General features: G+C 36.2%; 1 protein-coding gene across 2 annotated transcripts in view; it reads left to right on the forward strand.

Annotated features, from left to right (window-relative positions):
* The window catches only part of LOC306855535 (pro-neuregulin-2, membrane-bound isoform-like), a 56,620-nt gene extending 31,340 nt beyond the window's left edge, over positions 1-25,280 (forward strand). Inside the window, exons 5-9 of one of the 2 annotated variants that reach the window (XM_079394290.1) lie at positions 6,804-6,880; positions 15,000-15,102; positions 17,129-17,252; positions 17,344-17,471; positions 22,250-25,280. In XM_079394290.1, coding sequence (XP_079250416.1) covers positions 6,804-6,880; positions 15,000-15,102; positions 17,129-17,252; positions 17,344-17,471; positions 22,250-22,901 — 1,084 coding nt within the window. In that variant the 3' untranslated portion in view covers positions 22,902-25,280. Of the gene's footprint in view, positions 1-6,803; positions 6,881-14,999; positions 15,103-17,116; positions 17,253-17,343; positions 17,472-22,249 lie in introns of both variants that reach the window. The other variant, XM_079394289.1, reaches the window with a different exon arrangement.
* Positions 25,281-27,546: the final 2,266 nt, after the last annotated feature.

The following is a 27,546-nucleotide window of genomic DNA, read 5'->3' on the forward strand; positions in this document are numbered from 1 at the left end:
AGGTCAACTTTTCACTTAGCAATTAAAATCATACAACAGTCTTTTAATTTTAATATAATATGTTGAACTGATGTTCAGTTTATTGTGGAAAAAGCTGTTTTAATTATTAACCAATTTTATTGAACAGATACATTTACCTGTGGAATATAAAAAAATACATTCTTTAAAATATTTAAAGGGGTCGTCGGATACCATTTTCCACAAGTTGATATGATTCTTTAGGGTCTTGTTAAAATTTGTCAATGGTGGTGTAAAACAACACCCTTTTTACCTCGTCAAAATCAGCTCTGTTTTCAGCAAGCCATTTTAGTCCATGTTCCTTTAAATGCTAATGAACTCTGCTCACCCCACCCCTCTTTTCCGTGGCATAATGCACAGTTCTCATGATACTGTTTACTTTAGCCGCATTTAGCAGCGGAACTTACTAACGTTATTATTCCTATGTTATTAGGAAAGGCAATTTGCAAAGATTCATAAAAGAACCTTATACTCACTTCTTCTGTTGGTGAGGCTGGATCACGAATGATTCGCGCGAACATAAATGCATTTAGGTAGATCTGGGGGCGCATTTCCTTCAAAAACAAAAGTAATCCACTGCATCTTCAGCAGCTCAGATGTCGGGAGTAAATGACGACTGCTATGTTCATTATTACACCCAACAACAAAACACCTCAATCGCTTAGGAGCCATTCTTGTCTACATCAGATCCGGCGTCGAAACAATGGCGGACTGATGACAGCTCACTCAGGGCGGGTCTAAGTTAAAACGCTAGTGTCAAAATACAATCGTGGGAGGGCCTGGGTCTGTGTGACGTCACACAGACAGGCATCTGAGATCAGCTTGATTTGAGAAAGGGGAAATGATTTAACGAGTTTTAAAAAAAAAACACTGGGTGAATCTTTATCATTATAGGGTGGTTGTGTACACACACTGCCAACACACATTTAAGTTCAAACAACTTGTCAAAAAGTTCATGTCGCATCAGATGACCCCTTTAATAATTTGAATAATGTTTTAGTCTATTTCTACTGCACAACAATAAAGCAAGTAAATCATCTGTTTATATTTTACATTTTAACAAAACAAAAAACAATTGTTGACTGCATTCATCAAGCTCCAACTTTAATCCTACCAGTTTTTGTAAGAAAAAAACAGCAACAGCTATTTTTCTTTAATTAAATTAAAGTATAAGTTTATCACTAATCACAATTAGCTAGTTCTGTTCTGAATTTGTAACCTTGTTCCCCATTCTAGCATAGCTTTTACAACAATATTTATTTGATTAAATGTTATTAATTGTGCATTTAATGTATATTACTAGAAAACTACAAAATCTGGGTTTAAAACTGTATTTTACATGTCAGAGGGCTGCAAAAATGCCAAACCTCATATAAAACGGACAGAAAATAAAACTGCTGATAAAATATTTAGCTTGACCTCCTGAGGTTGACGATCAACAACCTAAGTGCCTCCTTTCACTGACCATTTGTTGAAAAAACGAAAACTTCCATTTCTAAGCGCTTCAGGCACTTTTGTGTACTCCGTTCGTGGAAAGCGCCATTAAACTTACCAAATATTAGTGCATGAAAACAGCTGGTTCGAAAGTGTTTTTTTTTTTTTTTTTCATAGCAGCAGAACTTTTTCTTCAGACCAGATGCATCCTTCATTATGCAACACAATGAAGATCAAGAGAATGCACTTTATTTCCATGAGAATGTCATTTAGGTATGACGTGTGTGTGCTGGATAAATTCTACATTCTTTGATTGATTCGGACAGATTCACAAGCTGCATAGAAGTGATGCAAAGCCTTCTGGGTCAGAATGGACTCTTCAGCCTCTCAGTTTACAGAGTTACAGTGACCTGATCAAGGGCACAGGACTTCACATGACTTATGGCAGCTTTACACTACAGCCTCACAGTAAAGCATTAAATAATTGACTAAATGGTTATATAAAGAGAATAGATTAGCAGAATGACAAACCATGAAGGTTCAGCAAATATAGTACAAATGCATTTCAGCCTTTTGAGGATCTGGGTTAATATTCGTGTGTGATTTGCCAGTGGTGCTGGTTAGAGACTGATGTGTGTTTTAAACAGGATTAGATGTTATAATAGCAGACTGAGAGAGCTATTTTTAGAGGGGGGGGGGGGGGGGGGGGGTGTTGTGTGTGTTTGCAGTGCTTTCTATTACACAGTGTATTGCATTGTAATGCGAATGGCTGTTGTTGACCTTTCTGTCTGTCTCTTAAAAATTGCATCTATTGGTTTAATAGAACATTTTTGACTGAACATTTACTGTATATAATGTGCGAAACATTGTTTAAAAAAGTTTTTTCTAGTGAAAATGTTCCTTAAAACAAGATTAATGTACTTGAGAAGCTAAATTGTAACAGTATGTGTATTCAAATAATATATTGTTATAATATTTTGAATGAAGTGTATTTTTTCCTCAACCCATTAGCAAATTGTTCTTTATACTTAAACCAAGAACTGTATACCAGTGGTGTTAAACATGATTCAAGATATATTATGTTATTATTAGCGCTGGGGAAAAATTAATCGCAATTAATTGCATCCAAAATAGTTTTTATTTGCATAGTGTGTGTGTGTGTGTGCGTGTGTGTGTGCTGTGTATATTTATTATGTATATATAAATAGACACACATTCATGCATATATTTAAGAAAATTATGTTTATATTTTAAATATATTTATATATAATATAAATTATATTTTCTAAATATATACTGTATGTGTTTGTATTTTTATATATATATATATATATATATATATATACATAATAAATATACACAGTATACACATATATTATGTAAACAAAAACTTTCATTTTGGATGTGATTAATCGCAATTAATCATTTGACAGCACTAATATAAATATATTTAATATATAAATATAACATATTATTCTTAAATATATACATGCATGTGTTATTTATATATACAGTACACACACATATATTTCGTGCAGAAAAACTTTTATTTTGGATACGATTAATCGCGATTAATCATTGCCCAGCACTACTTATTATTTTACGTAATTTTGCTTCTCGAGTAACTTCATCTTGTATCATGGAATTAAAAATATATACATATGCTTGTCTGCAAAGATAGTCATATATTTTCTGGTTGTTTCTGCACTGGCTCGTTGCCATGTTGAATCTACCCAGTGTGGTAATGGTTCAGCTTCAGTGCATGTGCTGTGTTGTGCGATATACGGTTTGGCCACCTGGAGCTGGATTCTTGGAAGTGGTATCTGTGTTCCTGATGTCTAGGCTTGTTTGGAATATCATAATGTTTATCTTCTTCAGGTTTACTTCTACAGCCCAGTTCTGGCAAAAATTTGCTCTTTCTGTTTCTCTCTCACCGCCTTTGTAGATTTTCATTAAAATCTATCGGCTCCTGTTGCCAGTGAGAGAGAGAGACAGGGAAAGAGAGGGAATGAAAAATGCATGTCCAGAGCTGAGGAGGATGCATTCGGGGGTTGGGAAGGGGGAAAGACTGGAGGAAACAGACAGCGTATGAAGAAAAGAGAATAATGTAAAGATGAAATAAGAAATAAAGCAACTGGAAGAATGGAGTAGGTGTCTATGACTGTAAATATTAATAGATAATTAATAGACCAGTCAAAAGATTGGATACATCACATTTTTATTATACACTTTTTATTTATGATTAATTATGACTTTATTGCTTGAAGAATACAAAATTGGGTATAGTGGTTTATAGTGGTGTTACTTTCAAGTTTCACATTTTGAAAAATGGAAAATCTCTTTATGAAATGAATAGAAAATAAAACCCATCATATTATATTTAGTTTGACCTCCTGAGGTTGATGATCATGAAATTTGGATACACCTACTTTATTATTATTATTATTAGTAGTAGTAGTAGTAGTAGTAATGGCTTTATTATTGTTCTAAAATGTGTAAAATAACAAAAAATAAATTAACCATTATAAAGCCATTATTAATCATGAATACATATAAATATATTAATAACAAGTATCCATAAGTAATAAAGTCAGTGCATCCTGTGATGCTTTTTAATCTTTGAAAATTAATATAATAATATATTATTAATAATAAATAATTTTAATAATAAAGCCAGTTCATGCTGGGATGATTTTTAAAATGTTATATATATATATAGTTTTTGTGAGAAAGTTTAGCTATTTGTCTTTCATGATTTATTTATTTATTATTGATATTAAAGAAAATAATTATATTTTAATTATAAGCAAAATAATAATAAAGTCAATGCATTTTGTGATGCTTTTTAAACGTTTGAAAATTAATATAATAATATGTTATTAATATTATTCATATAAATAGTAAAGTCAGTTAATCCTGGAATGTGTTTTAGATGTTTGACAATTAATATAATAATGTACAGTATCATTAATAATAATTCATATAAATAGTAAAGCCAGTTCATCCTGAGAACCATTTCATTTATTTATTTATTTATTTTGTTAATAAATATAAAATCACAGTTTATTTAAGGTGTTTTGAAGATTAAAAAAAAGTCACACTTTTTGATTGATACATTAACTCATCGACAAACCTGAAAATATCACAATATTACCACATTTCTTCAAGGTAAAGACACAAGGACAAGTCTGAAACCGTACGCTTTAGGCAAACAATGAACATAGACAGACATAACAGGATCTGTTCTTCATTTGGAGAAAGGAATGAATGAAGTTGAGGAGTTGAAACCCCAGAGGTCCTCTCCTGAGAGAGACACGTGTGTGCACACGTCGCTTCGTCCCTGTGGCGCTCTCCAGCAGGAGAACATTGTTTCCATGACCTCTGACCCCCTCAGCAGCATACATGTTACTCAAAGCATGTCTGCGCTCCGGTGCACCCCAGCTTGCGTTCCCCTAAAGACTACAACAGCTTGCAGTCTCCCATCATCCCTATGTAGTTAACATTGGCGTGTATTATGTTAACAGGCTGTGACACGGCTCTGTAGCAGCACAGTGAAGAGGTTACGGCCTGAACCTTGGCTCATTTTACACTGCATAAACTCACCAGTGCTTCGTGTGTGTGCTGCATGTATTGTGTCATGTATAATGCCTCACATCCTACTTCAAAAGCCAAGCATAAGAGCTTTTTTTTTTACTTTTACATGGGCCTTGCATGTGCTGCTTTAAACATAAATCTCACTAAATGTAGTTAGATTTAGGCTTAAAGCAAGAATGAAGCTAGACATGTTGTCTGAAAACAAATTTATATATATATTACACAATTTTGCTTCTTAAGTATAATGCTCTTTTTACTGGAAAACGAAATAAATGTGAGCCACGATTCACTCGTGCCTCTGGCGGTCCAACTTGGGAAGCGCAGGGATACGGCGTTCAGCAGAGAAGCTGGTAACAGAAGATAACGCTCGCTCTCGCTTTCTGTTTGTCCTCGAAATTGAAGGTGGCCATTCATCAGTGATAGCTGACTAGAGCAGTTACCGAGTTAGAGGAATTAATGCTGTGAAAACATTACCCCCATATCGCTCATTACGCACTGATGAGCCGTAATTTGTTTACTGGAATAACATGAATAAGCATAATAGGCCAATCAAATCCATGAATGAGAGCCATGTCATAATCAGGCGACCGTATCAGAGATGTGCTGCTTATAGGCTGAGTTACAGCTTCAGCTGTTTGTGTTTGCAGAAAGTGTAGTTGCGTCATGCCAGCCTGTATACTGGACCGACTGCTAAATAATTTTCGATCAGTTTTATTTCTTGTTTTCCAGTAAAAATATATAACACTCTGACAACAAGATCAATTTATTTGAGAAGCAAAGATTTGTAAGATATGTTTTAATTGTGTAATAATTTAAGAAATTAATTTAATTTAATCACCTAAAAATGATAATTTTATAAGATATGTTTTTAGTACTTGACTATTGCTTGTTCTTCTTAGTGTTTTATTGTTGTTGTTATTATTATTATTATTGCTTAAAACAAGAAAACGCTTGTTTTTTGAGAATATATTGGCAAATATGTTTTCCCCCATGCTTTAAGCATAACAGTTTGGAAGATTAGCAGTGTGAAAAATAAATAGATACACTTCCATTCAAAAGCTTGGGGTCAGTTCGCTTTATATATTTTTAAAGAAATTACTGCAGTTATTGAGCAATTTAGGACACATTCCTTAGACAAAAAGTAGCAGTAAAGACTTTTTATTTTTTTTATTTTTTTTTACATTATTAAAAACAATTCCTTTTAAAATAAATGGCTGTTCATCAAAGAATCCTAAAAAATATCAAGGAACTGCTTTGATAAGAATTATAAAAGTGTCACCAAATCAGCATATTAGAATGATTTCTGAAGGATCATTCAATTTTAAAATATATTTAAATAAAAAAGAAAAACAGTTATTTTAAATTGTAATAATATTTCACAATATTACTGTTTCTATTGCATTTTGATCAAATAAATGCAGTCTTGTTGAGACCTCTTTAGAAAATAAAAAATAAACCTCAAAAATTAAACATTAAACCTCAAGCTATGGTAGTGTAAACTGAAGATAAATGAAAAAGAAAAAAAAAACTTTAAATATTAGACAGTAAAATCTTGGTTGATAGATTTTCAGAAAACAAAAATGCTTAAGAAAATGAATTAATGAACAAACGTTGGCTGAAGAATACCAGGTTGCCATTGGAATGATTGTGCGGCTGTGTTTCTGACCTCGCTGTGCATAAAACCCTCAGTGTGTGATGTGTGTGAGTGTGTTTGGTGTATATCTCTGTGTCATCTTTTCCACCTCTCCTTCCCCCAGATGTCCGGATGGATACTTCGGCCAGCGGTGCTTGCAGAGAGAGCCCCTGAAGTTATACATGCCCAAACCTAATAAAAGTATGTTGACTTGAGATGCACAGCCGCAAACAGAGGACCAGCTGTCACTGGGTTACCACTGTTGTCCCTCCCTTACCTCCTTCCACCTCCCAAGGCTTGCTGGCTTAAGTCTGTCCTGAAATAGACATAGCGGTGCCTCCAGTGGGATCCTCTGCTTCTGCTGTACATTATTGTGCTGTTGTCCTAATGTTCTCTTTGCTTTCTTTTTCCCCTCTCTCTCTCTTGCTTTCACCCTCTCTTCTTTCTCTTGCATCTTTTCTCTCTGCTCGACACTCTCTCCCTCTCTCTTTCTTTCTATGGTTTTGTCTCCTTCCATCAGGTGTCCAAATGACTTTACTGGTGATCGCTGTCAAACCTACGTTATGGCCAGTTTCTACCGTATGTCCATTTCTTCTTCTGTCTGTCTGTCTGTTTTGTTTGCATGCTGAAACTGAAGATGTGGAATGTGGTTCTGTAATGGTTAATAATCTACTTGTTGTTCTAACAAAATCAGTTTTTAACAATTAATCAGTTTTATTTGGTTCAGTGTGCCATTCACTCATTGCATCATTGGTTAATTGATTCTACATTATCTCGTAATGCATGTTTTCAAGTATGAATGCATGTTCTTTAATAAATTAAACTGTAACTTAGTTATAATCATAATGGCAGTAAAGCAACCCTAATTAAATGCTGCATCGTACTTTAACATATACAACAGAAATACATTTACTGTCAATTTACTAACAATAAACACGTGCTATAGATTGTCCAACTCAAACATACTGTGACAAAGAAGTGAATGGTCAGCTATAATTAATTAAATATAAAAAATGTGCCGTAGTGATTACAAAATGGGAACTAATATTTAATTGAGAAAATAAAATGTCCTACTGAGTTCTGCAATTTCATAATTTTAACAGATATGATTATAACAACCTCGGCTTTCTGCACATTAGCTCTCAGGAAAGTAAAAAAAAAAAAAAATGAAGATACATTTTGCAAAGAAGCTGTCATTTTCGCCTTGGTTCTTATATCAGTTGTAGTCATTTGCATACAATACACCATTTTTTAGTTTCACAAGTGAGTGCGGTGTAAAACAAGCCATTGTTTCTCTCGTCACAAATCCCCTACACACCCCACAGTTCAAAAATCCACCTCTTAATTATACTGTGAAATTAAACAGCTCCACTTCCTCGAGGTGACACATTTTAACCATATAAGGCTACAGATCGGTGTCTCCACCACACATGTCCATCAACTGCAGAATAACACCTAGATTAGAGGGAGGCACAGGGATCACTACACCTGACAGCTCATGCCTGTGAGCTATTGGCTCCCGCTTGTGTCCGCATAGTGTGTATAATCAGGCCTTTGTGCTCTCGACAGCGTTGCTATGCTGCCGCTGTTTACATTTTACTATGAGCTTAATCTCAACATATATTTATTAGTTAATAAAAAGACAGGAGGTAGAACATGAAAGATTGATGTTAACAAAACTATCCGTGGACGGAAAGCACATACAGTTAATAGATTTCCTCGCCGTATAAAAGGAATAATTTAAGTTATTAAAAACTATAATAAGTGTTATTAAAAACGCTCAAAAAGTGGTGCAAAACAAGAAAAATGATAATATGACACTTGTGCTATAGCCTGTCATGTTATGTCATGTCTTGATTTATCGACCTGAGTTGTTACCTATATCAGGACCAGTGTTGGGGAAAGTTACTTTTAAAAGTAATGCATTACAATATTGTGTTACTCCCTAAAAAAGTAACTAATTACGTTACTTAGCTACTTTTTAATGGAAAGTAATGCGTTACGTTACTTTTGCGTTACTTTTTAAAAACGAGCAGGGCTTGATTGTTTTTAATACAAGAAGTTCTAATTATAGCAAATGTAAAAGCCCTTTCACACCAAAAAAGTGTCATGAATAAACCTCAGGCTGAAGGAAAAGTAAATTCACATCTGTGAAGTAGAACTCAGGATAAGAAGGTTTAACACTCTTCAGCAATAAAAAAACAATGAAGCACAATTGTTAGTTTATCTAAAGTCATTTTTGCTTATTAGTATGGTTGAACTGGATCATCAAAGGTTAGCAGCAAAGACATTGGTTAATAAAATGGAATTAGATACATTTGTGTTGTTTAACATTTAATTATTGCAGGTTTGCGTCATATTCTGAGTTTGCATTTCACTGTTTTAATTAATTTTGATGAATACTAAATCAGTTTTTTGCGAGTGGGATGAATTAATGCACATTCACATTTAGTCTAGAACTACAGTAACAGCATGACACAGCGCACTGTCAGTCAATAAATGAGAAAAAAGTAACGTGTTACTTTTTTGAAAAAGTAACTTAGATATTTTCTTGTAAATTAAAAGGTAATGCGTTACTTTACTAGTTACTTGAAAAAAGTAATATTATTACATAACTCGCATTACTTGTAATGCGTTAATCCCAACACTGATCAGGACAGTGGATCAAGTCTTTGCATGTGTGGATTGTTAGCTTTTCCACTGTCAACACCCAGGCTTCCTTTCCGTATATTGTAGCGCTGTTCATTTTGGGAGGTCTGGAAATGAGTGTCTGTCAACGTAGGATGTTGAAACAGTGCAGGTACTGAGGCTTTAAGACCTGAGGAAATGTAAATAGTATAAATGTAGCACAATAGGTGCATGTAGATACAAGCAGCTTGAGGAAAAAATGGCTTTGGCACCATGGGTGAAAGAGAGAAATGAAGGCGTCCCCCATCTTAGTGCATGGTAGGAATATTACAACGCAGAGAAGAACGTCTGACAAGATGTCATGCAAAGCCCGGCTGTAAATCCCAGTGTGCAGGTTGTGCATGAGGACAGATGTGTCCTCAGAGCTGTCGTCTCCAAGAGAAAGTGATTTTCTGTCACTTTCTGTTCATCTGCTGTTAAGAGAATTGTAATCACTTGACCAATTAAAGTCATAGTAGAGAGCTAAAATGGTAGCTGACGGTAGTGTGTGTGTATGTATACATACAAACACACACACCTTTGTTTATGTGTTTGTGTGTGTGTATATATTTATATGTGTATATATATATATATATATGTGTATATATGTATATGTATTTCTCACAGTATAAATCATTCTTTATACATGAAAACTTATAGCTGGCTTTATATACAAGCAATCCCGGGCGAAGGAACCATTATATTTGTTTTCTGGGAACACTTTACAATAAGGTTTCAACTGTAAACACGAACTAAACTAACAATAACCAGTATGTTTTTGCTGCATTTATTAACCTTTCTTGATGTTTATGATGTTCATATTCATGTTAGTTCACAGTGCATTAATGAACATTCAAAGATACAACTTTTGATCTTAAAAATATTAACATTAACTAAGATTAATAAATGCTGTAGAAGTTTCATTCATTGTTATCTCATGTTAACTAATGTAGTTAACTAACGTTAGCAAATGAAACCTTATTGTAAAGTGTTACATTGTTTTTTTGTTTTGTTTTTTGCATTATAAAGTTAAAATAAAAAGTATTTTAAAATCTCTATCTGAGGTTTGCTAATCTGGTCCACCTCTATCAGTCCTGCAAAATTCCGTTGTCATAAAAACAGTCAGAATTTCCTGCAGCTATTATTAGGCACGTGGCCTGCCCAGAAAAGTGCTCGTCGCTCATTCATTAATTCAAATAATCGAATCATCCTGATCCCAGGGCCCTTTGTGTAAGAATGTATTTTGATAGCATTATCAGCTACAGCATACCACCAGTTATAACACTCACAGCTCCGCATTTAAAGCCGCTACAACTGCGTTCTCTACCCAGTCTTGTGTTCTATCCGAAAGGACACTCAAACCAGACTGAAGATAGACGCAAAAATTGTGTATAATAATACCTGAATTACTTTGTCTAATCATAATATTTGTTGCATAGAGCATGTTTTACTAATATAGAGTGTAAATAGCATCTTGTCATTAACAATTAACATAAAAATGCAACAAAATGTTTTATGAATAATATCAGCTGTCTGTGTGCCCCACAGGTAAGACACATCAGAGATATTTTAATTGTGTAGTTTAATGACCACTGGAATGTATATCAGTTCACTTGCATTCTTGCTGTTTTGTTTGTAGCCTAACAATAATTATAATATTATTGAAATAACCGCTGTAGAATAACATGAATTAAAGTGTCTAACAGTGACAGTGAATCGAAACTACTAACCTAGTTGCTTGTTTTAAAATCTCAGATCCTAATCCATTAAATATATACCGAAATAAACTACTAGTTTGGTGATATAGATGCTAGTTTGATGATTTCTATTTTATTACGTGCAATTATAATCATTTCTTAACCATTAATCCAGGTTTAGTCGTATTTCAGTCGTGCTCTAAACTGCATGATCTAACCACTTACTCTCTTTAGTATCTGCATGATGTGTCCACAATGTGACTTTCATAATGACTTTCATATGTGTTCCTGTGTATGGTGGGATATCTCTCTCTTAAATCTTGTTTTTCCTCTCTCTCTCTCTCTGTTTTTGTTTTGCTCTTCATTATCAACTCTTTGCGCTGGCAGAGTCTCTTGGGATTGAATTTATGGGTATGGACCAATCCTTCATTCTGATTTCCAGATTGAACTATGTAGCTCTCATTCCATTTCACACAACTATCTAAAGCAAATGAACAAATTGATTAACAAATAAATCTGTCAATCAGCCTTTGCTCTGTATAGTAGCCCCTCTTTCCAAGAGTCAGCATGGGAATCATTACCTGCAGCCCTCGTCCCGTCACAGTGGGATTTTAATGCTTTGTTCAGACAGGCAGAAAGAATCGGATCCGACTTAAATCTGTTTCGGGAAAAAAAAACAGCATGAAATCCGATGTTTATAAACATCCATATGTGGTCTAAATATCTGATTAAAATCATTTTTTTTTTGGAATGTGTTTTAGTCTGAATGATCATATCAGATTTCAAATGTTTTATTTGAGTTTAATTTTTATCTGTCATTCAGTAACATGACTCATATGTAGCATCATACAAATTGCACAATATTCACTGGAGCTTCAAAATCTAAATATTATATATTAAAAATGTATATGGACATTTCTGACTTTATTAAAGGTAAAATCAAAATTATTTTAATTCAGAAATTAAAAAGATGCGTAGTATAGAAAATTATTTATTATAAGAATTGCGTTATATTTTTTAAATAAATTAATTAATTCCAAACAAAAAGAATGTCATATTATATTGCCCCTTAAAGTGTCCCTATTATGGGTAATGAAAAGTTCATATTTTGGTTTTGGGAGTCCCCAACAAGAGGTTGACATGCATGCAAGGTCAAAAAACACTTTCATTGTCTTTATAATATGCATTTATTTTACCTTACTTGCTCAAAGGCTCCAAAACGATTCGCTCAATGATTAATTTTTCCAAACTCCTCCTTTGCGTGACGCTAATCTGCGGTAATTGGTCAGATTGGTCTCATTTTCATTTAATCATGCCTGTAATGCCTGATAAAGTAGAGTTTGTGAGCACAGCGTTACCGGGGAAACCACTATTTTTACCTCTCTAAACGTGGCACCTAGTGGCAAAGAATAAATTTGAATTTTCATTCAGACCAAAAGACCAACAAGTGTGTGTGTGGGGTGGGGGGGGGGGGGCAATATGCTAATGTTTCAGGTTGACGTCAACATGAAACGGCTTGGGATTGTTTTAAAAATGACTAGTTTTAATGATTCAGAGTCGACTCTTTCTAGTGAGAGACAATACACTGTAAAAAAATGATCGTGATTTTAACGGTAAAAAACTGTGAAAATGCTACGGTAAAAACCTGTTACATGGTTAACGGAAAGTTCCTGTAAAATTTACAGGGAAAAACCGTAAACTGACGTTCCCAGAATTCTCTGCATTCCATTTCAAATTCTGTTTGAATTTGACGTTTTTTTCTTTGAAATAACTATGTTTCTTCTTATTTTTTTCTTATCGGTTATGTTTATTAGGGTTGTATGTTACATCTAATGTTGTTAAATTAATGTTTATAGCATATTTCAGTTTAATGAGTCTCACCATGATGGTGTTTAGTGCTTGTGGGAATGACACTGTGCACCTTCTGTATATTCTATTGTTTAAAAGTTGCTTGTGATTGTCTTTGGCTCATCATGGGACTTTCTCATCATCACCTGCATTTGGTGGATATCAGTGTATTTCAAAGGAACAAAACAGATTTCAGTACTTTAATAGGTTGGTATATTAAGATTATATCAGTTAAAGAAATTACGGTATTTAATTGTAAATTTAAGTTAAAACTGTAAAAACCTAAAACATATTTTTTACAGTAGAATTCTGGTAACCACAGCTGCCATTTTTTTTACAGTGTAAATTTATATACGGTGCACTTTCAGATTTTAAAATTTGCAGGATGTTTTATTCACTTAGAGCTGTGTTACACACTGCATCAAAGGTCATTTTCAAAAATCCATAACAGGGGCACTTTAAAAACCTGTATAAAAACAAATCTTCCTTTTGTAGCCATTTAACAATCCCACAAGCAATCTTTTACCCAAAATTCCATACAGTAGTCTGTATATACATCATATATTCACATCATATATTCAAAATGTCCAAAAGATTAGTTTTGACAACTAAATTGGATTTGCCTGCAGTGTTAACACGTTTCAGTCAGCTCACTGTGTTTGACCCATTTAAAATTAGCCATAAACTTTCTTGAAGCCCCAAAAACATTGCCAGAAACAGTTTTACTGTGAGCATTTAACAACTTGCGTAGTTAGTTCAAGTTTTACGTAAGACTTTTGACAACCATATATTTTGTTGAATTGGTTGGAACGACATAAAGAGTCGGCAAATGGGTCAGTTTTTTGTCATCAACATGAAGATGTACACAGATTTCTTCAAGTGTATGCAGCTATTCGCAGGCTCTTAAGGAGTTAGCATTATGGGGGGGTTATTTGTGTAAACCTCCGTCAGTTTTACACACCAACCTGGTGTTTAAAGTCGTGTTTACTGAACGGTAAACATAACAAATGTGTGGCTTCAAGTGAATTTATGTGCACTGGAGTTGTACTAACATTCAATCTAATTATGTTTTACCTGGAAAGCCTTGGATCAGGTTGATAAAGCCTGTTCATTTTTCCTTACACATGCATTTTCAAGATTTAGCCCGTTTTTTGTAATTGGACATTTAAATAATGTAATATAACTTCGTTTATTTTTTCTACCACATTTTAAGTTGTTCTAAATTTTTATTTTTTTGTCATTTTAGATAAAGGTGAATACAGTAGGTAAATAAAAAAACAAAAACAATTTCTAATTCTGTATGTAGTTTATAATTAATACAAGTTAATATGTTTTGATTTGTAGATATTTTTACTAGAAAACAATACAAATACTGAATAAATCATTTTCAGTTTTTGGCATCAGGTATTGTACAGCTGTATTACATAAAATCTGATCATGACCAGCTGTAACTTCTCCAGAAGGTCTTTTATTGTACAGTTGATCATGGTGCTTTGCTTTCAATGCAATGTGGATGAGTGCTGCAGATAAAAGTTCCCTTTTCTTTCCTCAAACTTTCATTTTCTCAAGTTCTTCTCCCTGTTCCATCTGCCCGCTTTCCTGTTGTCTTTGCTGAATTGTTTTTCATCTCTATCCTTGCACGCTACTTTCCATTCTTCTGCTTCACCAATGTAAATTGAGCTGAATTGCGATGCCCCCCAGTGGAGGAAAGCATCCATGGACTCACAAAAATCATCAGCGCCCATCGGGAGATTGTTCAGACAGACCGATTCCCTCACGCCCACGATAATGATACACATTATTCCTCACGCAAGCAGTTTCCACTGCTGAGCTGGTCCATTAGAGCCCTTGTTGAGGCCCGAGCCTTGTTCCCATCTCACGATTAATCCTCATATCCATGCTGTTAATGAGAGTGTGTGGGATCTGAGTCATGCTGAATGCCCGATAGGAAGAACATGTTCATCTGAGCCATACGTGATATCTCTCAGATTTCATCATGAGATGACATGGAGGATCAGTACAGCAGTGGGAACTGTTTGAGAGAGTTTAGAAGCAGTTTTAGTTGCAGATGAGGCTGATAATTTGTGTGTGTGTGTGCTGATGTGCAGAGGCAGAGGAGCTCTATCAGAAGAGAGTCCTGACAATCACCGGCATCTGTGTGGCTCTTTTGGTGGTGGGCATAGTCTGTGTGGTGGCCTACTGCAAAACCAAGTAAGTATAAGGCACAACGGTAGTGATATTACTTATAATAATAACATATTACTATATCAGTAATACTTATTTGTGCCTTAGGTTATTTTTTGACTGGCCTCAACTGTATAACTAATTTCTATCAAACTTGAAATCACATAATATGAATATTAATTATAAATGAACTTTTAAAAGTACACTTACTACTGTTCAAAATTATTATTTTTTTGTTTGTTTTTTTGTTTTTTACTTATTTTTGAGGGTTTTCTCTTGTTTTCCAAGGCTGCATTTATAAAGTAATATTGTGAAATATTATTATGATTCAAAAAATTATTCAAAACTATTTTCTATTTGAATATATATTAAAATGTAATTAATTCTGTCAGGGTTGTGGGGAGAAGGGTTGAGGCGAGGACTCAGTACTGCAGAGAATGGGCTTTATTAATAATAAAAATAAACAAAACCAACCAAAACTACCCCGTAGGGGAAAAACAGGACAGGGCAGGGCAAGGCAAGGCAGGATCAGCACACGACAGGGGAACATACGACGACGAACTGGCACAGGACTGCAAACACAAGGAGATTATAAAGGGAGCAAATGAGGAGGGTAATGAGGTAGCAGGAGGGGCAAATTAACCAATAATCAAGAAACAAGGTGGGTGGGGTCAAGACAATTGACGAGAGCACATGGCTGGTCTTGTTTAGTTCTATGTGCCATGTGCTCTCGTCAATTGTCTTGACCCCACCCACCTGGTTTCCGGATTATTGGTTAATTTCTCAAACAAAACAAAAACACAAGCACATGGCCAGCAAAACAAATCACTAGCCATGTGCAAAACAGGACACAAACACGCAGCTAATGAGAAGACTCATAAGCCGCGTGTTCACAAAAACAACCATGAAAGCAAGCAGCCAGTGAAAAAGCACCAACTGCATGCAAAACAAAACGAGAAAAAACACACACACACACACACACTCACAGAGAGAGGAGCGCACGGCCCGAGCGAACTCGAAATCGCACGCTCCCAAGCAAGAACAAACCTGGAGCGTGAGTGTCCGAACCCCGACACGAAACCAGAACAGAGTCTGAACAAGACAGGAGTGCCGGCATCCGAACACCACGCCCCAACATGAAACCGAGCACGCAGACAAGAGAGCGCGCAGCTCGAGCACACTCGAAGCCGTGTCAGGGCTCCGTCACAAAACCATGAATATACTAGACCGAAGTGACAGAACCATGACAAATTCCTGTAATGGAAATGCTGAAATACTCCAGTCTTCAATGTCACATACTTCTAATGCTTGCTGATTTGATTTCGTATTATTATCAATTATTATTATTTTTGTGGAAACCACAATTACGTTTTCAGGATTCCTTGCTAAATAGAAATTTCAGTAACATTTTAACGTACAGACCAACTCTCACTAATAACTAGGCCTATAGTTGCATATTATCATGCCTATTATTAATATTGGCTGTTTATTAGTACTTATAAAGCACATATTCTGCATGACCATATTCTTCATCCCTAATCCTATGCAATACCTAAATTTAACAACTACCTTACTAACTATTAATAAGCAGCAAATTAGTCATTTATTGAGGCAAGAGTTGTAGTTAATGGTTAATGATAACCGGACCTTAAAATAAAGTGTGACCAAAAGTGCTGTCTTTTTTTTTTTTTTTTTTAATTGATGTTTCTTCAAAATAAAATGTTAATAATAGGCATGCTAATAAGCGACTGATAGTGAGAACTAGTCCCAATAGTAAAGTGTTACCACACTTTTTAAATGAAGAGCAACAATCTAGCATAATGGGGTTAATATTTTATTATCTAATGAAATAGCAGTTTTAAGTGTGACTTAAGTGTCTGAATACTTTTGGGGTCATTATACAGTAAATAACCAAACTGAATGAAAACATTTTAGATTTAATTTAGTGCCAGCATTGAGTGGTAGAAATACTTTTTGAATTTTGACATGATGATTGTGACTCTGGGCCGGTGTCTGAGAGAGTGACACTGCCTCACTGTAGCCTCCCCCCCAGGAAACAGAGGAAGAAGATACACAATCATCTGAGGCAGAACGTTTATGTGGATCATCCCAACCGCAACCTGGCCAACGGACCCAATCACCCAGGACCTGGTCCAGAGGAGATACCCATGGTAGATGTACGTCACTCTTCTTAATAAATGGAATTTGCTGTGATGTAATGTCTTCTGTCAGTAACTGAATGGCTCTTTTCTTCTTTCCCAATTGCAGTATATCTCCAAAAATGTACCGGCGACTGAGAGAGTCATTAGACACGGAGCAGAGGCACCTTTTCCTGGCAGTCGGCAGTCTTCCAGATCCCACAACTCCTCCACCCGGGCTCATTCCTCCACTCATAGGTACATTCCTGACAGCATGGCATGTTTGACCACAAATGAGCAGAGGATTTGTGTGTGTAGATTCTTCAAGAACCAGGGGTCATGCTTTAGTTGCCCCCTCCCAGAGTCATACGTCTGTTTTCATCTCATTCATCATTCTTTCCCCTTCACTGTCCCGCTGGAATCTGAGTCAGCAGCCATTATTCATTCCTTTTAGAATCAAGCCACAGGTGTGAGTGAGTGAATGAGTGCAGAGAAACTCAGAGGTTATACACCATGATCACCCCGCAGGCCTCCGGCTTCACGCTTTTCACTCAAACAGATTCTTACACACATATGGGTTAAACCAGTGGTTCTCGGTTTGTTCTGTCATGACTCCTTTGTAACAGGAGCAAACGTTGTACACCCTTAACACTTCAACCAACCGCATTGTTGGCAAATTTTGTTAGCACGTGTAGTATTTGTTGAATAATGCGGAAGTGTTTGACAGATTGTGATTTGTCATACAGCAAATTAGCAGTGAAGTTATGGAGATGCGTAGATCTACACTTTTAACTCTTTTCATGACTTAGCCCAGACTTTTTTACTATACGAGTGCCTTGCAGTTTGATATTTACCTCCAAATATCCAAAGAGCACCAGTGATTACGTCAAGACACCAGTGCAGCATTCTTGGCCCCTTTTGTTTTGTCAAGTTATGGTTTTATTGAAAAAAATAAGCAATACTACATTTTGATAGTTTTCACAGTTGTGAATAATGAAAAAAATAATTTATAGTCAGTGGACCTACATTATAATTAAGTGTATATATATAAAATATAAAAAGATGCATATAAATAATTCAATTAAAATATAAATTTAATGAATAGTTCATCCAGAATTTATTTACATTTTTATCGCTTCCAAGAACTAAAACTGTTTAAAAAATTACTTTTGTTAATTGAAATAAAGCTGAAATTAAATATAAATATTAGAAGAAAAAATTTAACCAATCAAAAATGAGAAATTAAAGTTACTAAAAAAAAAGTACTAAAAGTGCTTACTGAAAAAACAAAAATGAAATAAAAATGAACAAATAAAAATAAAAAATGTATACTTTTTATTTAAAAAACAATGACACAAGCACAAAACAATAATTAAAAATGTAATAAAAAAAATACAAATATTTATAAAAATTACAAATATTATAGTTTATAAATGTATAGTTTATAAACACTGGCCTCATCGTGATACAATTATCTGTGGAACACAAATTGAGATGGATGAGACATGAGAGGACTGTCCAGTTTCACAAATCACATAAAAGTACCATAAAAGTAGTCCATATGATTCATCAAAATCATAGTTTTTTGAAGCCAAAGGAAATGAAAGAAATCTAAGAATCTGGGAAGCCTCCCGTCCCCCTACACTTTGAGAACCACTGGGTTAAGCATTTTGTGCACTTTTTCTATCCTGCTTTCGTTCCTTCCCTTTTCTTTCATTCTCTTTCTTTCTTTCTTTCTTTCTTTCTTTCTTTCTTTCTTTCTTTCTTTCTTTCTGTCTTTCTCAGACATGAAGGGAGAACGTGGAGTCTGGAGCGAACAGACAGCGTCCTCTCCGACTGTCCTTCCGGCATGATGTCGTCCTCAGTGGGGACCAGTAAATGCAACAGTCCTGCGTGCATGGAGGCGCGGGCCAGGCGTGCCGCACACTGTGGCTTTACTGAGCCCCACCGGCCGGCCCTGCAGTATGGCGACTCTTTCGACTCGCTTGGGGACTCTCCGCACAGCGACAGGTGCGCAGGAGCGCCCCCTCTCTGCAGCTATGGCACTGAGAACCATTTTAGTGTGTGCAGTAAGACTCCTCTGCGTTTTACTGCACAGTCTCCTTTACCCCTGGGGACTGGCATGGGTGGCATGAAAGATTCAATAGCAAATATTCACCGCACGTACCATTACGGGGAGGGTTGGGGGTGTTCCGACCCTTCTAATTAAAAGCTGAACCCCACAGAGAGTTTAACAGCCCATGCAACGTAATAAAATTAGTTTACAGTATTATAATAATATAATTGATAAAACGTATAAATAAATGAAAAGGTGAGCAAACTACAATGAAAAAATCTAAATAAGTAACTAAATATACTATATATATATATATATATATATATATATATATATATATATATATGTATATATATATATATATACAGACACACGCACACAGTGCTGGGTAGTAACTGATAACATGTAATCAGGATTACATAATAATTACATAATTATTATTATTACATAATTTGATTTGGCCTAGTTAATTTTTTCTCTCCCTGGCATAATGTAAGGTGTGATCTGGATAACAAAAAAATGTATATATTTTAGGTCAAAAGTAATCAAAAAAGTAGTCAGAATGTATAATCCAATAGATTATTCTACAAAAAATATTTGTAATCAGTGATGCACCACAATTTGTAAGTACTTCCCTTCACTGAGTGTATACACACAAAATGTAGCATTATAAAAATGATTATATTTATAATTATTTAATTAAATATAATATTATTTATAATTATATTAAATATTAAAATATTATATTTAAAATATATAACAAACTTATGTATATTACATATTATATATATTATATTAGATATTACATTATATATACACATTTCTTTAATTTTTTTTTTACATGTGCTATGTCAGCATAAGAAATAAGAAAGCTGACCCCTCAAAAGTCATTGTATAAATTACACACTGCATACCATGAAGAATATAACAGTAAAACTCATTGCGCAAATTGTGCAGATGCTCTGGTCCAACTGAGAGTGTCAGAGAGGGAGTCGGGGTCAAGCAAAGCTTCGCTGCTCCAGTTACGCCATATTTGTATCAAGGCAGAGAGATTCTAGCCCACGGCCAGCTGTATTTACAGTTATCTCTTGCCTGCGAAACGCCCACGCCACCATGCAAGGGCCAAAACAGGAGAATGTATACCGTGAGGGGTTCATTAAGTCAACAAGAGCCGAACAACACGTTATCTCAGGGGTGAAACAGGTCTCTGGTGTTCTGTCCTGCACTATTTCCCTCTCTACCTTCTCTCCTGCTCTGCAGCTGACTGAGCTGTTGTGTATACGGCTATCTGCCCTCAGGCTCTGCAAATCTGTGACAGAGCAGCCAGTGTTAATTTATCTGCTCCAGTTTGACTGTGGCCTCCTCTCTCAGGGCACGCTCACTTGAACTCACACAGCACAGGCCAAAGGAACAAGCACAGATAGGGAGGGTTTTCTTTTTTCTGTCAAAGGCATCAAGGAAAATTACCTGCGTACATGATTAAGTGTAGCATGATGCGCGCTAATGGAAGGGAACTCGTAAGGCAAGCGTTGTCATCCATCTGGTGGCATGCTGCAGTAACAATGCTAAGCCAAGACTGGGAGGTTTGACGTGACCTCATTTGTTCCTGTAGTGTGTACGTCTGCTGTCATTTGCTATTGAGCTTTCAGCCGCCATGTCTTAGTGCGCATACTATCCTTTTTCTAGTGCCATCGCAAGGTGGGCGCAAATTGACACAGTACTGCAAAAGTACAAGGCAGGAACACTGCATATGGGCAGCAGACACAGAACAGGGATCCTACACCTTTAGACCAGTGGATGAATATTCATGAATTATCCATGATGCAGTAAGGATTTTAACATCATTTTAGAGAGGTTGCACTCATAGAGCAAGTTGAGTACAACTAGGAAAAAACTTTTTAAAAGTCTGAATGATTTTCTTCACTTTTCCAGGCCTAAAAATTAAAATTTTAAAATTTCAGGTTCTCCATGAATGGGGGAACTTTAGGAAGAGGTTCTCAACTTTGAAGTCACCCATGTGTGGTCAGAAGCACAAGATATACTGTATTGTACTGTATTGCTTTTTTTTTTTTTTCGCAAGTTTAATAGTCGTCAGTTATAAAAACACTTCGAGCTTAATATATGAAATATTACTTTTTATTTTTTATCTTTTTTAAAATGTATAATATATTCAGTATATTACCATTACTATAAAAAAATAATATTTTTATTCAACAAAGATGCAATATATTGGACAAAAGTGTCGGTACAGACTTTTACATTGTTTTAAAAAAAATGGTTTCTTTCAAAAAATTAAAAAATCCTATAAGTATCATGGTTTTTCACAACCCCCCCCCCCAAAAAAAAAACACATCAGAACTGATGAGCAGAACTTGAGCAGCAAATCGGCATATTTAAATGATTTCTGAAGGATCGTGTGAAACTTAAGAATGAGAATGAAAAAATCTGCTTTTGGCATCACAGGAATAAATTACATTTTAAAATATATTCAAATAGCAAATAGTAATATTAAATTGTAATTATACAATGTTAATGGTTTACTCAATTTTTTTATCAAGTAAATGCTGACTTGGTGAGCATGAGAGACTTTCATATAAAATGTTTAAAAAAAAATCGTACAAATGGTAGTGTATTATTATTATTATTATTGTTATTGTTATTAATTACATTTCGGAACAAAGACCATTTTTCGACCAACCTGGATGGACAGAGATCTCCATGCATGTCTCCATGATTTGCCACTTGTGAGACCCTAAAGTGAATGGTTTCATTCTGTTATGTGGGTGACCTGAAAAGTTTGAGAACCCCTGAATGCAACTTCTTTTTCGGTGGTGGGTCCCTTCATTTTTCAGTACGTGTACTTGAGACGTTTGACTGATGTGCGTATCTGTTCCACACAACCTTCTTCTCTCCCGCTCTTGCTTGCTCTTCTTCCTCTCTCTCCTGTCTCTCTCTCTCCCTGCCCTTTCTCTCGGCACAGGTATGTGTCGGCGCTGACCACTCCGGCTCGCCTGTCTCCCATGGACTTCCATTACTCACTGCCTCCGCAGATGCCTACCTTCCAGATCACGTCTCCCAACGCCAACCACGCCATGTCTCTGCCCCCCGCCGCCCACGCTCCCTACCCGCCGGAGGAGGACCAGCCGCTACTGCGGCGCTACCAGGTGCCCTTGCATGAGGCGCGGGGCCACGAGCCCTACCGGCAGCAGCAGCGTGGCAGCTACCTGCGAGACAGCACCGGCAGCCTTCCCTCCAGCCCCTACCGGCTGGCTCAAGAGGAAGAGTACGAGAGCACCCAGGAGTACCTCTCCTCAATGGAGCAACCAAAGAGAAGCAGTCGGCACTGGCATAGGTCCAGACTCAACGGCCATGTGGCGCCACGCGGCTACCAGCCCTCCCGGGACTTAGGCTCGCGCAGCTGCCTGTCGGACAGTGACTCGGAGGGGGAGGAAGGTGAGAGCACGCCCTTCCTCAGTATGCAGAACATGAACGCCGCCGAGCCCGTCACCCTCTACAGGCCCGTGCCTGACACGCAGACTTCTCACGCCCAGAGCGGGCGGCACGGGCCACGCACCAACAAACAGACCAGACTGATGCACTCGCGCTCCAAACTGGACAATGCACCCCACTAGAGAGACTGCCACCTATCCACAAAAACCGATCTACTATAGACATGCACCTATAAGAAATATTTTTATTTTATATAACTGACAGATATTGTAAACAAATGAAATATTTATTTTCATTTTAGCAGAAGTTGTCTACTAGTTAACAGCAAAGACTTTTTTATAGGGAAAACTCTATTTATATGTACACTTTGATTTACAGCATAAAAAAGATGTGCCAATTTTTTCACAACTTAAAAAAAAATATTGTGGTGCCTTTTGCTGTATGCTGAGGGCCAGAGGGCCAGTGGAGTTTTTTGTAGCCTTTCTTATACGGACGCCTCATTTTTTATACTCGTTTACTCTTTTGTTGTCTCTTTTTGGTCTTTTTTTCCTTACTTTGCTTTCCAGGTTGTGTTCTTTTGGGAGCTGACCCCCATTTGAACTGTGGCATCCCCCCCCCCCCCACTTTCCCACCGTCATGCAATATAAATCACTCTAACATAAGGTGTATGTTTACATGAATTTGATCCACAGAGATGTTTTATGATCATGTTGCTTTGCCAACAGGAAAACGATGACAAATGCAATCGGGGGTTCGGGGAAAAAAAAGTACGAGTGTGCGTGTGTGAGTGTGAACGACCAAATGCGAGAGGCCTCGAAATGACTGTGGCTCTGAGAAATATGCTGCAGGTGTGTAGACTTACGCATGTGGGCACTTGATGTCGTCTTACGGATGCACCGCATTGACTTGCTTTGCATCCCTACAGGGTAAAGGTGCGGTCACATTTACCATTGTTCTGTGAATTTTCGTGGGCGAAATCCAGTCATTTCAACCGGAATTCAATGTGAATTTCAGGTGAGGTTTCTTGGCTGCACTGACCGACAGAAAACTGTTTGGTTTGAAAGTGACTTCTGTGTGAGCGGTGAGTTTTTTTGCCCTCAAATTTTCGCTAATGTGACTGCACCTTAAGGTTTGTCACATGGAAGCCTTCTCTTTCCAAAGGGGATTGTGGGTTAAATTTTGAGGGGGCCGTGGGCCGGGCTGTCAGTCCTAATAGCTTTTGACAGATAACAAAGAAATAAAGAACATATAGTCTCTCCCACTCAACCCACTTTCCCGTCATTTAGTCAAATCGCCCTCATTATCTGCACATCCATCCGGTTAGAGCAGCCAGTGGAGAGATAGATGGGAGGGATGGAAGGCCTCACAGCGTCTCAGGACCTCACTCCACTGCACATCTTCCTCTAGCGCAGGACTGAAGAGAGACTGACATCAGGCTGATGGATGTGTCCGCTTCACCATGTGATGTGTCCTGGTACTTTGGGACAGTGATAGTAAGAGGACCGTTCACACAGGACACTTTCTTGTGTAGTTTTTCAACTGCTGCTTTGTTTGATGCATTCCATTCGGAAGTGGGATATTCCTGTTTGATACGTCCGACTTGTGATCATAAAGACCCAACCCTTGGAATATGGTGTATAAAGAGACAAATTGCATTTTTCACATACGTACAGTACACACACACACACACATATATATATATATGTAGTAATATTATTTATTCTATTATTTACGATACATTTAAAATATATTATTGCAGCATAAGTGCACTTTTTTTTTCTTTTGAAAACATTACATGAATGTCACATTTTCAGACACCATGTCAAGTTCAACTCTGGCATGCAGAAGAGTGGATGAGTATCAGCGAAAAATCGAAAAACAACAGACCGATCAAATGAATATGAGGGTGTGACGAGCATGTTTATATTTAACAACAATTCATGGGTTGGGTTATGATACTCTTTTCAATTCTGTACAGGATTTAGCTGATTTTAATGTTCGAATGTGTCCAGTGTGAACAGCCCTGAAAAGTTCCTGTGCCGAACACGCAATCATAAACACAGTCTCAAATGACTAGACAAATAGCTGTGAAAATTATTAGGGGTCATTAAAATACCAAAATATGCAAACTTGATATTCTACTTTTGTTCCAATGCATTTAATTTTTGTGTGTGTGTGTGTAATGTGGAGACTACTTGTTTCCTGTTGTTTTTTAACTTTGTCAATGTTTTTCATTAGGTCCACATATTTCATAATTATTTAATATATTCGCAGTTAATCTAAGACACCAAATAGTGCAGGTCATTATTATTATTATTATTATTATTATTATTTTATATTGAATGCTATACCATCATTCTTTTTCATATGTGACTCCATGTCCATTTTTAAACACTCACTGGGCCCAAACCAAACCAGAAACCGCTGCACTGACTGACTCTGTTTGGATAAAAATACGCCTACATTAAGAACCAGTCAGAATGGATAAGTCTGAGATGAAGTGTACTAAAATCAGCTATTTTAACTCTTCACCTTCTACAAAGAGTGTCCACAGTCAGCATCAGCTTGCCTCCTTGTTGTAAAGATGTAAAGAATAATATGTTGAGGGAGGTGAAGTCAATTGGTTTTGGCAAAGAAAATTAACATCAAATAACGGAGGAAGATTAGAACTAGACAGATACGTGATAAATATGTTTTCATGCACTTCTCTATATATATATATATATATATAAAGAGATGAGTTGTGATTATTTTGGTTAAAAACCAATGTACAAGTTCTGATAAAAGGGGTGTAATGCTGTATGACAGCACAATGGAATATCGTTTTTTTATTTTAAATGAAGAGATGTTTTGCTTGAAGTTTGAGCAGAAATTATTTTGATCCCCTACCTTTCTTCCTTACATTTTGGGTCTTATTTGTATGTTTGAGAAATGCCAAAAAGACAGTGCTCTAGTTAGTTTAAATGTGATATCGCTACTCAACGGTTATGCCCTGCCAGTTCATTTCTATTTCGTTTCCCCCCGCTTGAAACGTCTAAACACCTCACCTCTGCATGTCCTTGTGGTCAAGGTTAGATGGGTGCATGGTACAAGCAGCAGATGATTTTTTTTCCCCCTGAAGTCAGTGGAAGTGTATTGTTTATTTTAATTTTTTTTTTTACATCTAGCAATAAAAAAAGGAATATTTCCCCCCCACCATGTCCATTCTTGGAAAATGCTAGAGGATTTAAAAAAGTGAGATAAACACACACGACTGTCATAGATTGTAAAAATAAAATGATAACACCTGTTCATATGAGAAAATAAATCTTTCTTGGTATCATTTTGACACATGCCCATATCTGACCTGTTGTCTGTCTCGTCTGTGTGGCTTACAGCTCAGAACAAACCCATGGTAAAAGGCCTTTTCCAACTGACACAGAACCATAATTGCTGGGAAGAGACTAATTCTTTGTGAGTTTATATGTTCACCCATTTTTTTTTTATGAAGAATTTTTTGGCTTTTTTTTTTTTTAATAGGCCTAGGTAAAATACATCATGTTGCTCATTTTGACAAATACTATTTACAGCAACATTTTATTTTAGGGCCTCTTAACTAGTTGCTTATTAGAATGCAATATTGGCCAATTATTAGTCGTAATTAAGCACATATTAATGCCTTATTACATGACCTTATTCTACATCCCTAATCCTAATACATAAACTTAACAACTACCTTACTAACTATTAAAAAGCAGCAAAATTAGGAATTTATTGAGGGAAAAGTCATAGTTAATAGTGAATAAGTGTTCCCTATTCTAAAGTATTACCCTATTTACCATGTATGGACTATCTACTAAATATTATTTAGACTATCAATTAACGGAATTTGTGAAAGCTTTATTAATATACAGTTTACATACTTTATTAATGTACAATTTACATAATAGAATGTTTCAGGACGTGTAGACGTTTAGTGATCGCACAAAAGTGTAATTTCGGAGGCTATGTAAATTTCTTAAATTGTTACACATGGCTTATTCACCTTATTTTTAAAGTTAAGCAGGCATGGCTATTTTAACTTGAATGTGTGAGGCTTCCGGTGTCAGTCAGCTTCTTTCAGGTGGCCTATGTTATCTTTATAAAACAGTGAGTTATGCTGCTTAAAGTTGCACACTGATGTTTGGTGTATTATTTTATTAACTTAGTAATTGTAGACCAGTTTGTTGACCAAATACTTTAATCGTTTATTGCACTTTGTTATTCTTGTTGTTTACATGTGCAGCTGATGAATCGGAAGTCTCGCATATTCACAGAAAAGTGAAGTTGAAAAAATAAGGTCGATAAAGCCATGCACCCACTTTTAACATTTATGAGTAAAGTTATAGCTTTGTGGGCTTTTTGAATATGGGCTAGATGAAGCAACGTCCACTTGAGGATACATTTTATGTACTGTATGTTCACTTCAGTTAATGATTGTCCATGTCTGTGGATCACTTTTCGGGGGGAAACAACATGTGCTTTACGGATTATTATAACCTTGTGTGTGTGACATTACCGCACGGACAGACGGAGGAGGCTGAGGAACAAGGTCAGAATGGTTCTCTCACAACAGCTCGTACTTCCAGCTGCACACATCTGAGTTTCACTGTCGAAGAGGCGAATCTTTGTGTCTTGTGAGACATTTCCAAGACAATCATCTGGGGCCCATCATCGCCAACACTTTACTTTCCACTCGATGACCCTGATCAGCTCTCAGTTTTATGTGTTTCTGCACTCTTTGGTCAATCCTGACATGCCTAAACATGAAACATATGCCTCACTGTGTTGTTGAGGAGCTGCCAAGTA

The sequence above is a fragment of the Barbus barbus genome (genome assembly GCF_936440315.1).
Source record: "Barbus barbus genome assembly, chromosome: 36".
Taxonomy (NCBI): Eukaryota; Metazoa; Chordata; class Actinopteri; order Cypriniformes; family Cyprinidae; genus Barbus; species Barbus barbus.